The sequence below is a fragment of the Hoplias malabaricus genome, chromosome 14 (genome assembly GCF_029633855.1).
Source record: "Hoplias malabaricus isolate fHopMal1 chromosome 14, fHopMal1.hap1, whole genome shotgun sequence".
NCBI lineage: Eukaryota > Metazoa > Chordata > Actinopteri > Characiformes > Erythrinidae > Hoplias > Hoplias malabaricus.
Window position 1 is genome coordinate 24,975,281 of NC_089813.1, and position 12,914 is coordinate 24,988,194.

The following is a 12,914-nucleotide window of genomic DNA, read 5'->3' on the forward strand; positions in this document are numbered from 1 at the left end:
AAATAGGTAAAAAAAAAAAAAAGTAAGTAAATAAATGAATAAATGTACCATTAGTATATTTATGATAAAAGTTTTTAAGTCTGTGATTTGGTACTTCATCTTATGTGGCCAATGTCCACAAGTATAAGTAAAAAAAAAATCTAAATATCAAAGTGTGTACTGATGAATGTATAATAAGTGGGTATCAGTGTTTTACCTCAAAGAATATTAGTTAATGATAAGGGACATTACTGAACAACCATAAATTGCAGTAAAAAAAAGCTAAGTAACATTTACTAATGTAAGTAACGTAAAAAAAAAAGCACAATAACCATTAAAATCCATTACAAATTAAACAAATAATTCCCAGACTTTGAGTAAATAATTCCTGTTTTTTTATTGTTTTAATGTGCTGTTTTAAACTTTAGCTCTCATATATTTGAGATTTAGTTTATATTTAGTAATTTTAAGTTCATTTTATTGTAATACTTCAGCAAATCAGTATATTTAACCTTGAAATGATAAACAATTAGTATGAAAAGGCTGCCATCTACTGGCTCAAGACATTTCTGTTCATATTAGACCAATATGCATATAATTACATTTAAATTACATTAACATTTGGACATCTCAATTTTTTTGGGTAAATTTCTGATGATAAAAGGAAAACACATTCATAACATTAAACAAATGAGGGCATATTTTCTATATTTGGCATGTTTATTAAATAATATACTACGTGATAACATTCTCAAAAGACAAGGTTTATAGTTTTCTCTTAAATTTGTTGAATACAGCAAATAATAACAAAAAGAACTGTCCCATAAAATGTGCAGAAGTGTGTTCTTTTTAAGCAAAACCTTTTTAATTTTAACTTAGTATATAAAACAAACATATTCAAAGGCACACAAACGTTTGTATTTTTATTGTAATTATTTATTTAAAAGAAATGCACTTGCATTATTTAACCAAACTTTTTTTTTTTTTTTTTTTTTTTTTTTTTTTTTTTTTTAAATCTTATGGTGCGAATAGGTTTTTATTTAAATAATTGTGGATTTTTGAGGAGAATTTACAATTAGCATTTTAATCAGATTGCTTTGAAACTCAGAAAACAAGAAATACAGAAAACAGAAAGGCCCATGCTTGTTGAGGCCTTTGTGGATACAAGACGTAAGAGATTTTGATTTACTGACAATGTTCAGACTTCACCTTCTCATTTAAGCATGATTTTATTTTTTCAGGGCAACTGATATACTATCATCAGCCATGTACTAACAGCTAAGGAAATACTGAAATATATTAAGTAATATAAGTAGATCTAAACCAACATACACATATTCATTTCTTTAAATATATTGGTCAGCATATTAACCTCTATTAGCACAGTAACAAAACTGTTTAGAATATTAGTAAAATGTTCAGAATAATTATATGATCATTTAAAATAGTACAATTTGAAAAACTGGACTAAGAAATCCAATGCTTACAAAAGTCTTTATTCCATGATTTTCTAAAGCATTTTAAAGGTTACATTTTATTAGCCTTAAAAACATTAACTACATACCTAAAAAGCAATATTCAGTGCAGTTCTGCATTCTCCATTTGACATTCCCTTATATAATATCAATCAGTATTGGGAAAACAAAGCAAATGCGGCATGACATTTGCATAAGGCTAAGTTTTTCAAGGGTTAAATGAATGTACATTAAAAGCTGCAGACCATTATCTGCATAAAATATGTGCTTATTTTCAATTAGAATCCCATTAAGAATGTAATTTATCAAAAAGCACCGTGATAAGTGACAGTAAAATTTGAACAATACCAGAAATAGTTGTTAAACAAGTTTATTCCTAAGACTTTCAACCCTCTTTTATATTATTTATTTGTACATTGCTGTGTTCAAGTTGTATAAAGTAGGAAATGTGAATAGCAATGTTAATTATTGCAAAAATGTACATGTCAATTGAAATTCCTGATTGGACCTGGTATAAAAACAAAATTTGAATGTCATTTGCTATTATTTACAACTTCATTTGCACACTGGAAATCTAGAAAACATTCTTTAACATAAATGCTTATGATTCAAGCTTATAAAATGCAAAAAGTATATGAAGTTAGCTCAAAAACTACTATATAAAAAAATGCATTATCTTTCTGGAGAAAAATACGGAATGGTTAATGAATGTGCTCTTCATAAAACAAAAAAGACAGTCCATTTTAAAATGTGAAACATTTTGGCTGAGTTCCTTTAGCAAACGTAGCACCAAATTTAAAACCAGCTTCAATGGAATGTTCATTGTAAATGTAGTTCTATTTAAGTAGATCCATTGAAATCTACAAACTCCATTTCCATAAAGTCTGGGACACCGGGAACAATGTATATATTTAAAAAGAAAAATGCAACAACGTGCATATAATTAAACACTATATTTAATCGATAATAGCACAGAGACAATATTTCAAATGATTGTTTGTTTCTTTAACACATGCACTGTTAACCCGCTCATCTGGTACAGAATGGTGAACAGTTTTCCAACTTTATTTCTGAATAAACTTCTGTGTGAGGTTCCGTGTGTGTGTGAAATATATATGAGAGAGAACGTGAGAGAGAGTTATTTTAGAATACACTTTTGCCAACTGCCTGACTCCTAATTTTGAAAGAGTGCATGCGCGAGTAGGAACTGTTAGTTCAGCTGTATTGTAAATTCAACCATACTTCACATTTGGCGTGTTTCCACCAACATACACTGGCTCACAAGCAAAATTAGTTCCCAGCTTCAACCAAAGAGTAGGCTCTTCAGAGCGAACTGTGGCTGAATAATAGGAAATAAAAAAAGGAACACGCTCCATGTGTGTTTCTGGTTCTGCGTTAGCACATAGCCTCATTAAACTAAACGTGTTTTACTCTAACCGGTTACATTCAATAAATAAGTAATTGCAATGTTTAACATTTTTTTTCAACAAAAACGTTCTTGTTCTTTGGTGGTAGATCATCATCTAGTATTTACCTTTTTAAATAAAATGAACAAGAAAAACACTGATGCCGGTGTTATATATTATGAACAAAATTTGTGCTTTTTTTCCATTTCTGAAAAAAAAAAACTACATGTAAACAAAAACACCTCTGTTACAATAGCTATATTGCTAATGGTGGTCTGGCAAAACTAGGCTTTTACCAGGATTTGTTGCCATGTCCCAAATATTTAGGGACATGCTGGCATCAAATTCAAAAGGGGCATATATTTAAAAAAAAAAATTAAAAATTACATTCTCAATTCAATATAGGGTTTAAATTATTTGTATGTCATTGCATTTTAGAATTTTGCACAGCATTTTTTTATTTCAAATGGGGTTTGTAAATTCAGGATATGTAACTGATTGTTACAGTATAAAAGCCATTTCCAGCTATTACGCACTTGGAATGTGAGGGAGACCAGTTATAAATTTGGCAGCAATATTAACCAGTGTGCCATGTCTGGGTACCATTTTAGGTCAGAAGAGGTGATTTTTCAACAAATAAGTTAAAGCATCCTCTACAGGAAACAAATAAATAGGGTATTTCCTGCTAGTTTTAGAGCACAGCTGTGTATTTTTGGTAAATGTAGCATAGTGGAAATAATACAGAATAAATGTATAAAAACTGGCACATGCTAATGTTATTTCAATATGGCACATCAGAAAACATTTTTTGTAGGTGCGTCCCTGTTGAAGATGTGTTTACTTGTTTTACTTAGAAACAGTAACACACGAAACAATAAATACGCCCAAACACCTCTGAGGTGCACTCTGAGTATTTTCCCACATTTTTCCCTCAAGATACAATTTAAGTACTTCCATAGTGATTAACATTGCTTGTGGTCTCTTGTAAAGTTGTATGTGAGATCTCTTCTTTGTGCCCCTTAGGTTCAGTCTTGAAAAAATCAGTTACACAAAAAACCTGCATTGGAGGAAAAGTGTCAGTTTATTTTACAATTGGAACTTCATACTTCTAAAAATTCTTTATACTACTGGCACCAAATAGTTATTATTAGTGCAAATCTTCATACCATGAAAACTCTAATAAACAATGAATGTAGCTTTTATTTATTTATTAACTTATTACAGAGGCATAACTTAGAATGTGGCTTGGGTTTCCCTGACAAAGCCATCACTTGGAGGATAGATATGCTGCTCCAAATTGTGTACATATCTTTTAGCTTCATTGGAGCCATCAGAGATGTGTAATAAGAACTGACTCATCAGACCATTTCTATTGTATATCAGGCTATTTCAGATTAATCAAAGCCAAGAGAAGTTGTCAATTTCTGGACGTTATGTTTTTTTAAATATATGGACCAACATGTATATTTACAATACTCTGCTTTCTGTTTTCTCCTTGCTTCCACCTTTTGTGAATTAAAGTTTGAAAGATAGCCTAGAATTACTGAAATAGTATACTACTTACAGTAAATACTGCCACAATGACTCCTTGTATGAGTCCAGTGAGAACATCACTCCAGTGATGCTTATAGTCTGAAACTCGTGATAGGCCCACATAGAGAGATGCAGCAATTAGGAAGAATTGGAGAGTTGGCCGCAACAATCTTGCCCATTTTGCTTGCATTCTTGATTGCAAATACAGCTTTTAAAAGTAAAAAACAGCACTATTATGATCATCATCATACAAACCGGATTCCAAAAAAGTTGGGACAGTAAACAAATTGTGAATAAAAACTGAATGCAATGATGTGGAGGTGCCAACATCTAATATTTTATTCAGAATGGAACAAATCACAGATCAAAAGTTTAAACTGGGAGAATGTATCATTTTAAGGGAAAAATATGTTTCAAAATTTCATGGCATCAACAAATCCCAAAAAAGTTGGGACAAGGCCATTTTTTTACCACTGTGTGGCATCCCCCCTTCTTACAACACTCAACAGACGTCTGGGGACAGAGGAGACCAGTTTCTCAAGTTTAGAAATAGGAATGCTCTCCCATTCATGTCTAATACAGACCTCTAACTGTTCAATCATCTTGGGCCTTCTTTGTCACACTTTCCTCTTTATGATGCACCAAATGTTCTCTATAGGTGAAAGATCTGGACTGCAGGCTGGCCATTTCAGTACCTGGATCCTTCTCCTGCGTAGCCATGATGTTGTGATTGCTGCAGAATGTGGTCTGGCATTATCTTGTTGAAAAGTGCAGGGTCTTCCCTGAAAAAGATGACGTCTAGATGGGAGCATATGTTGTTCTAGAACCTGAACATAGTTCTCTGCATTAATGGTGCCTTTCCAGACATGCAAGCTGCCCATGCAACCCCATACCATCAGTGATGCAGGCTTCTGAACGAAGCATTGATAACAACTTGGGTTATCCTTGTCCTCTCTGGTCCAGATGACATGACATCCCAGTGTTCCATAAAGAACTTTAAATCGTGACTCATCTGACCACAGAACAGTCTTCCATTTTGCCACACTCCATTTTAAAAGACCCCTGGCCCAGTGCAAACTTCTGAGCTTGCTTAGATATGGCTTCCTCTTTGCACTGTAGAGTTTCAGCTGGCAACAACGGATGGCACAGTGGATTGTGTTCACTGACAATGCTTTCTGGAAGTATTCCTGAGCCCATTCTGTTATTTCCTTGACAGTGGCATTCCTGTTTGAGGTGCAGTGACGTTTAAGGGCCCGGAGATCACGAGCATCCAGTAGAGTGTTACGGCCTTGACCCTTACGCACAGCAATTGTTCCAGATTCTCTGAATCTTTTGATGATGATAACTTAAGTCTTTGCTATTTTACGCTGGGTAATACCATTGTGGTATTGCTGCAGTATCTTTCTGCGCAACAATGGTGGAATTGGTGATCCTTTTAACTACTTGGCTTCAGAGAGACACTGACACACTGAGAAGCTCTTTTTATACCCAATCATGTTGTCAATTGACCTAATTAGTGTTAATTCCAGCTGTTCTTTATATGCTCAATTTCCTTTTTCCAGCCACTTATTGCTACTTGTCCCAACTTTTTTGGGGATTTGTTGACACTGTGAAATTTTGAAACAACATTTTTCCTTTAAAATGTTACATTTACTCAGATTAAACTTTTGATCTGTCATCTATGTTCTATTACAAATAAAATATTGAAATTTGACATCTCCACATCATTGCATTCAGTTTTTATTCACAGTTTGTGTCCCAACTTTCTTGGCAAAGCAGAGTAATATCAATGGATAAATAATTTTTTTTGTATAGGGACCTTATAATGGTATATTATACTTACTGCAAGAAACAGCATACAGTACATAGAAAAGGATGAATGTCCAGAATAAAATGAAAGCCTATAACAATAACCAGAAACTAGTTAAACAACCATAATGTGCAATAGGTCATCATAAATAGCTTCAATAATATTCTGTGCATTATTAAAGAAAAATTGCAGTGTGAAAAAACAGGTATTAAAATAATTTTAATATTATCAATATAACACTAGGGCAGCACGGTGGCGCAGCAGGTAGTGTCACAGTCACACAGCTCCAGGGACCTGGAGGTTGTGGGTTCGATGCCCGCTCTAGGTGACCCTCTGTGAGGAGTTGGAGTGTTCTCCCCGTGTCTGCGTGGGTTTCCTCCGGGTGTGCCGGGTTCCTCCCAGGTGGACTAGCAACTCAAGTGTCTGTATGTGTCAGTAAATGTGCGAGTGTGTGTTGCCCTGTGAAGGACTGGCGCCCCCTACAGGGTGTGTTCCTGCCTTGCGCCCAAAGATTCCAGGTAGGCTCTGGACCCACCACAACCCTGAACTGGATAAGTGGTTACAGATAATGAAAGAATATAACACTTTACATTTGCAGACTTCATAATCTTTTTTTAGCAGTACTTACCTGCCTTCATTAATCTCTGTCTTGTCTCCCGTGCATGAGAATTTCTCAATGTAGCCTGACTTACAATCAACAAGGCCCCAGTTGGGTTTGCACACAGTCAGGAAATGTGGCCTCAACCGACCAATGGTGTACTTGGCAATGTCTGTCAGGGACTGACTTACTGCTGCTCCAAACACAAAGGAACCAACTGCTTTGTAAATACATGCAATGTAGTCATTGATGAAAGAAGATCTCAATCTCAGATAAATAGAAAGACACTCTCCAACAACAATCTGTAGAAGAGACATTTAAAAATATGCATCAATCTATATGTCAATAGATTAGTTTGTTTGTAAAAAAGTAAAACTAAATTCTTATTTAGTTTACTTTTAGTCTTTTTTAAAAATAGAAAATATGAAAGAAAAAAACTAGACAACTAATAATAAATTGCAAAACATACAATTAAAGTACAAAAGAAAAATACATTGTAATAATTAGTCGCTGGTATTAATCTTGTCTCACTTGATAACAATGTCATATGTTAGTTTAGCATTTTTGTATATGCCCCCCCCCCTTATTTATAAGTAAATAATTTAGTGGATTATTTTTTTACTTAAACAACTTATGTACACTTTTAACGGAAGTGAAATATTTCCACAGTGGCAGCATTACATATGAGGGCACATACAGCTTCTCTTTCCACACAGGATGGCAGGACACTGTGTCAACAGGCAAGTATCTAATTGGTTTGTTTAAGTGTAAGTTTACACAAACAAGCCATAAAATTTTCCACTGCTCTTAGTGTAAACGTAAAATAATCTTCTGATGATGCATGCCTTACATTCAAAAGTAATATACTATTTTTTTTTTTGTACTGCCTGAATAATTCCAAAGCTGAGATATGTTCTATTCCTGGAACATAATGTTATACTTTTTTTATTATTATTATTCACATGTGCAAAGAGAGCAAAGAATTTTATTTTTTCATGATTTTTAAGATTATATATAAGAACACCGGTTACATTACATTATTAAGCCCAAATGTTTGTAGACACCACTTTTTCAGTTAAATTTAGATGCACCCATTGTGGAGCACTCACAGCTTAACTTGATGGAAAAGTATAAAGTGAAATGGGAGACTCTGAGGCACCTGGAGCCAACTACTAACAAATTGAATAATGAGTAATAAAATATTTGTTCCTACATTGTAGGTTTATGTAAAAATGTAAATCTTTGAAGTAGGAGAACAATTTTCTTCAAAATTCCTTAAAAATTCCTAACTGAAATATATGGATCATGAAGCTTCACTTACAGGTGCATCTCAATAAAATATCATCAAAAGTTAATTTATTTCAGTAATTCAGAGACATATTGTTTAAAACTAATAAACTTATTAATAAGTAATAATATTTTTAATATAAGATCAATTACAAACAGAATTATCTATTTAAAGCGTTTATTTCGTTTAATATTGAAGATTATTGATTACAGCCAATGAAAAACCAAAAATTATTATATCAGAAAATTAGAATATTAAATAACATTAAATATTTAAAAAAATATTAAATAAAATAATTAAAAAAACATTTTTATACAGAAATGTTGGCCTACTGAAAAGTATGTACAGTATAGGCACTCAATACTTGGTCAGGTCTCCTTTTGCATCAATGCTGTGTGGCATGTAGGCGATCAGCCTGTCGCAATACTGATGTGTTTTAAAAGCCCAGGTTGCTTTAATAGCAGCCTTCAGCTAGTCTTCATTGCTGGTTCTGGTGTTTCTCATATTCCTCTTGACAATACCCCATTTGATTCTCTATGGGGTTTAAGACAGATGGGTTTGCTGGCCAATCAAGCACAGAGATGCTGTGGTTATTAAACCAGGTATTGGGACTTTTGGCAGAGTGAACAGGCACCAAGTCCTGCTGGAAAATGAAATCTGCATCTCCATAAAGGTTGTCAGCAAATGGAAGTATGAAATCCCAAAAAATTTGGACTTTATAACACAGTGGACCAACACTAGCAGATGATATGGCTGCGCCAAACCATCACTGATTGTGGAAATTTCATATTAGACTTCAAGCAGCTTGGATTGTGTGCCTCTCCACTCTTCCTCCAGACTCTGGGGCCTTAATTTCCAAATGAAATGCAAAATTTACATTTATCTGAAAACAAAACTTTGGACCACTGAGCAACAGTCCAGGTCTTTTTCTCCTTGGCCCAGTTTAAGATGCTTCTGGTGTTGTGTTGTGTCTGGGTCACGAGTGGCTTGACACAGGGCATGCAACAGTTGTAGCCCATGTCCTGGATACATCTGTGTGTAGTGGCTCTTGAAGCACTGACTCCAGCAGCAGTCCACTCCTTGTGAATCTCCCCCAAATTTTTGAATGGCCTTTTCTTGACAATCCTGCAGTTACCCCTGTTGCTTGCACACCTTTCTCTACCATATTTTCCTTCCATTCAACTATCCATTAATATGCTTGGATACTGCAGGAGGGTGTCTGTGACTGCCTTTTGGACATCTGTCTAATCAACAGTCTTCCCCATGAATGTGTAGCCTACTGAACCAGACTAAGAGACCGTTTTAAAGGCTTAGGAAAGCTCTGCAGGTGTTTGTGTCGATTATATTAATTTTCTGAGATAATTAGTTTCCATTGGCTGTAAGCCATATTCACCAACATTAAACAAAATAAACCATTGAAAAAAAATCACTCTGTTTGTAATGAATCTATATAATATTTGAGTTTCACATTTTGAACTGAATTAATGAAATACATTAATTTTGATGATATTCTAATTTAATGTGATGCACCTGTATAATATAAAAGGTACTTACCATAATTAATGCAAAAGGAATCATTATTCCCATCAACAACTGGTACGATATAGTATCTTCTTTGTAGGGGTATTTGATGGTGTCATCGCTGCAAAAGAATCCTCTTTTGAATGGATTATGCTGGAGATTCAGCACAGCAAATGGAAGTCCAGCTGAAAAAATGTTTTAAATAAATAACTTATTTTAATTGATCTTATTCTAATTTATATTGTTATACAACTTAGAATAGCAGATAGACAACTCATGAAGACACTATCACATGGGGTCGCATTCTTCATTTGAATAAATAACCATTGTTACTATGTGCCACCAAGTACAACTTTTTCATGTGACTGGTGAAACAACACAGTGACACTTAGCCAAGAATGGTTGTAACTAGCCTTGAGTGACAATACTATGTTTGTTTTGAAGGGTCTGTCTTAACATTTCTTCCAAAAGTGGCATAAAATGTTAAATCATAATAAATAGCTTACATTTCTTTAGAATTAGGAAATCATGATAGTGTGATTAGTTATAGTTATACCTCTTTTTCAAACACAATTTTTGTAGGCTGATCAAATGCAAAGTTGTGGAACCCTATATGTAACTAAGTAAAGAACAAATGTTTTAAATATGGAAACTGAAAAACTTGATTGATATACTGAAAATTATATTCCTATTTTGAATCTGATGATAGAAAAATATTCTTTAAATTAAAAAAAATTTAAAAAAACCTTGCCTTGTAACAAAACTCTGTAAACCTTTGGTAATTGAAGATATTAACTGCTGTATTTTTGAAAGTGAAATGTTTTCCCATTCTTTTTATAGAATTTTCACTGCTCAACAGCTTGGGGCCTCCAATATGAACTACAGGGTGTGCCAAACGTAAGGAAATAAAGTAAAGAAGCACCCATTTAAAAAAAAATGTGATCGAAATTTAGACACAAGATGTAAGGCAAGGACAATGCCTGTAAGGCAATAGTCTCTCCTAAGGTCAGTCCACTGAGCTCTGGCCAGGAGAAGTGTAAATGGTTGTAAATGGTTTCTTATTTGCATTTATGAGTTTTAACTTGCATTTGTGTGCGGAAACGTGGTGCAGCAGGTAATGTCACTGTCACACAGCTCCAGGTCCCGCTCTGGGTGACTGTCAGTGAGGAGCTGGGTGTGCTCTCCTTGTGTCTGCGTGGGTTTCCTCAGAGCACCCGTTTTTTTCCCACAGTCCAAATACACGCGTTGGTAAGTGGATTGACGACTCAAAAGTGTCCATCAATGTGTGTGTCGCCCTGTGGAGGACTGGCGACCAGGGTGTGTTCCTGCATTGTGCCAGATGATTCCGGGTAGGCACCAGACCCTGAACTGTTAAAGATTTATATTTTATATTATACAACTTTACAACTATATTGTTTTTTTTTTTTAATGTATTTTTATGTATTGTTTTATGTATTTTATTTTTATTAGGAAACATAAAACCAAGTGACATTTTTTTTAAAAAACAGCCAAAGATTGTAATTAGTTTTTACTGTCTAAAACTTTGTCTAATGTAATTCTGATATTTATTTAGCTTGTGTCTAGCATGATTTTAACATTAACATTTAGCATTTTTTAGAATTTTTAAGCATATATGAGTAATGGGCTTAAGGTAACTTGCATAATGCTGAAAGAAAATACAAGTCATTTTAGAGACAAGATCTTCAGTAAGGAAAGGAAGTGAAGCAATATGGGAAAGGCAAAAAAACAAAACAACTCATCAGAAATTGACATACCCCAACACAGTGTTATGAGGAATAAACTGAATAGTATGCCTTATTTTAGATGCTGTTTACAGCTTTTGGAAGATGTGATGTATACATCATTTTGTAGAGGTAGGTTGAAGTAACATTAGGTATGTTGTCCAAGGGTGCTTACTGGTGTAGCATGGTGTTCCTTACCGCCTGTGTATATGGTTCTGGTGTTTCCCACTATGCTATAACAACCAAGAAATGAGGTCTTTTTATTATTTGTTTTTAATGAGTTTATCAGAAAAATATATAGCCTTGATGGCAGCATATGACTCTTCAAAAATCCCAACATATTCACAAATGTTTCACAAATGTGCAACATTAAAATTCAGCAAATATGTCACCCTTATTTTGTCCAAAATACTTTTCAAATGCATTTCAGGCATTAACTGGAAAATTATTTGGCCTGTATTTTCAAATTAGAATCTAGCTGGACAGCAGGAATACTGTAATTTTGTCAGTTCAAAATAATTCATCTGAATGAATAAATAACAGATTATTTTGTTACATATTACCAAAACCTCAACCTTTCCAGTAAGGTTTCCCTTTGAAAATGAAAAAGTTAACTGAAATGAGATATAAATCAAATACATTAATGCAAAATATATTGCTTTCAAAATATTATGCTTTACTAGTGTACTAAATTGAGAATTAAATATGTATGCTGTATACACTTTATTTATCAGAAACATGAAAAATATGTGAAAGACTCGACATACAACTAATATGACCTGACATTATCCTTAATAGGCTACACATTCATGAACGTCACAAAATTGTCATCTCTACCCCGTCTGTTTAAAAACACAATTAATCGCATTTTTGTGAATATATTTGGCTTTGAAGTTGTTTCTTTCACCATGAAAGCAACAACGCGCCTCAACTACCTTGCATAGACTTTAAAAAGCGTATATAAAGACGAAACAAATCAGAGGGTGAAGATATCACAGCGGAGTAGCGGAGTTCTTTCTTATGTCGATAACCTTAAGAAGTGTTTGAATCCGTTGTATACTCTTCGTTTCCTTCACTGATCAGAAAAAGACTTTAAGTCTATATTTAGTGGAAGTATTTCAGATGTCATACTCACCGAGGACCAGGCAAGTAATGTCCAGAAGAATGTACAAAATTCCGTCAGCCTCAAACATTTTTGTAGTTGAGAGTTAACTTTGTTTCCGAAATGTTTTCGAACGGAGATTCACATATTAAGGCCTTGCTACGCCGTAGCAATAAACCACGACATATTTCCTGAATGAAGTGCAGATAACATTAGTGAAACCATATCACGATACTATGATGCCCCTCATCTGCTAACGTGTCGACTATTGTTTAGCGTGAATATAGGAAATGGTCCGAAGCTACTGCTATACAGCAACGACACATCGCATGACAGTTAGGTCAATCCCTCACTGAGTCAATCTCTTTCGCTCCTCCTCTTCCCCCGTTCTGTAATTGAGACATTTCCTTCACAAGACAGTGTAGCTCCTTCCAAGTCACGCCAGAGACGGTAGTGCAAA

The 12,914-nt window shown here is 34.2% G+C and overlaps 1 protein-coding gene across 1 annotated transcript; it reads right to left on the bottom strand.

The window, feature by feature from the left end:
• Nucleotides 1-1,081: 1,081 nt before the first annotated feature.
• On the bottom strand, nt 1,082-12,795 carry LOC136666601 (phospholipid phosphatase 1). The gene is made up of 6 exons (XM_066644904.1): nt 12,488-12,795; nt 9,644-9,795; nt 6,832-7,103; nt 6,237-6,294; nt 4,425-4,601; nt 1,082-3,917 (listed from the first exon to the last, which is right to left on the bottom strand). The coding sequence occupies exons 1-6, from the start codon at nt 12,543-12,545 to the stop codon at nt 3,804-3,806; spliced, it is 831 nt and encodes a 276-aa protein (XP_066501001.1). The 5' UTR covers nt 12,546-12,795; the 3' UTR covers nt 1,082-3,803.
• Nucleotides 12,796-12,914: the final 119 nt, after the last annotated feature.

Coding starts and splice junctions, on each gene's coding strand:
- LOC136666601 (XM_066644904.1), bottom strand. CDS start 12,545: ATGTTTGAGGCTGACGGAATTTTGTACATTCTTCTGGACATTACTTGC. Junction 7,104..9,643: donor TTCCTTTTGCATTAATTATG/GTAAGTACCTTT, acceptor TCTCTTCTACAG/ATTGTTGTTGGAGAGTGTCT. Junction 3,918..4,424: donor TCATTGTGGCAGTATTTACT/GTAAGTAGTATA, acceptor CCTCCAATGCAG/GTTTTTTGTGTAACTGATTT.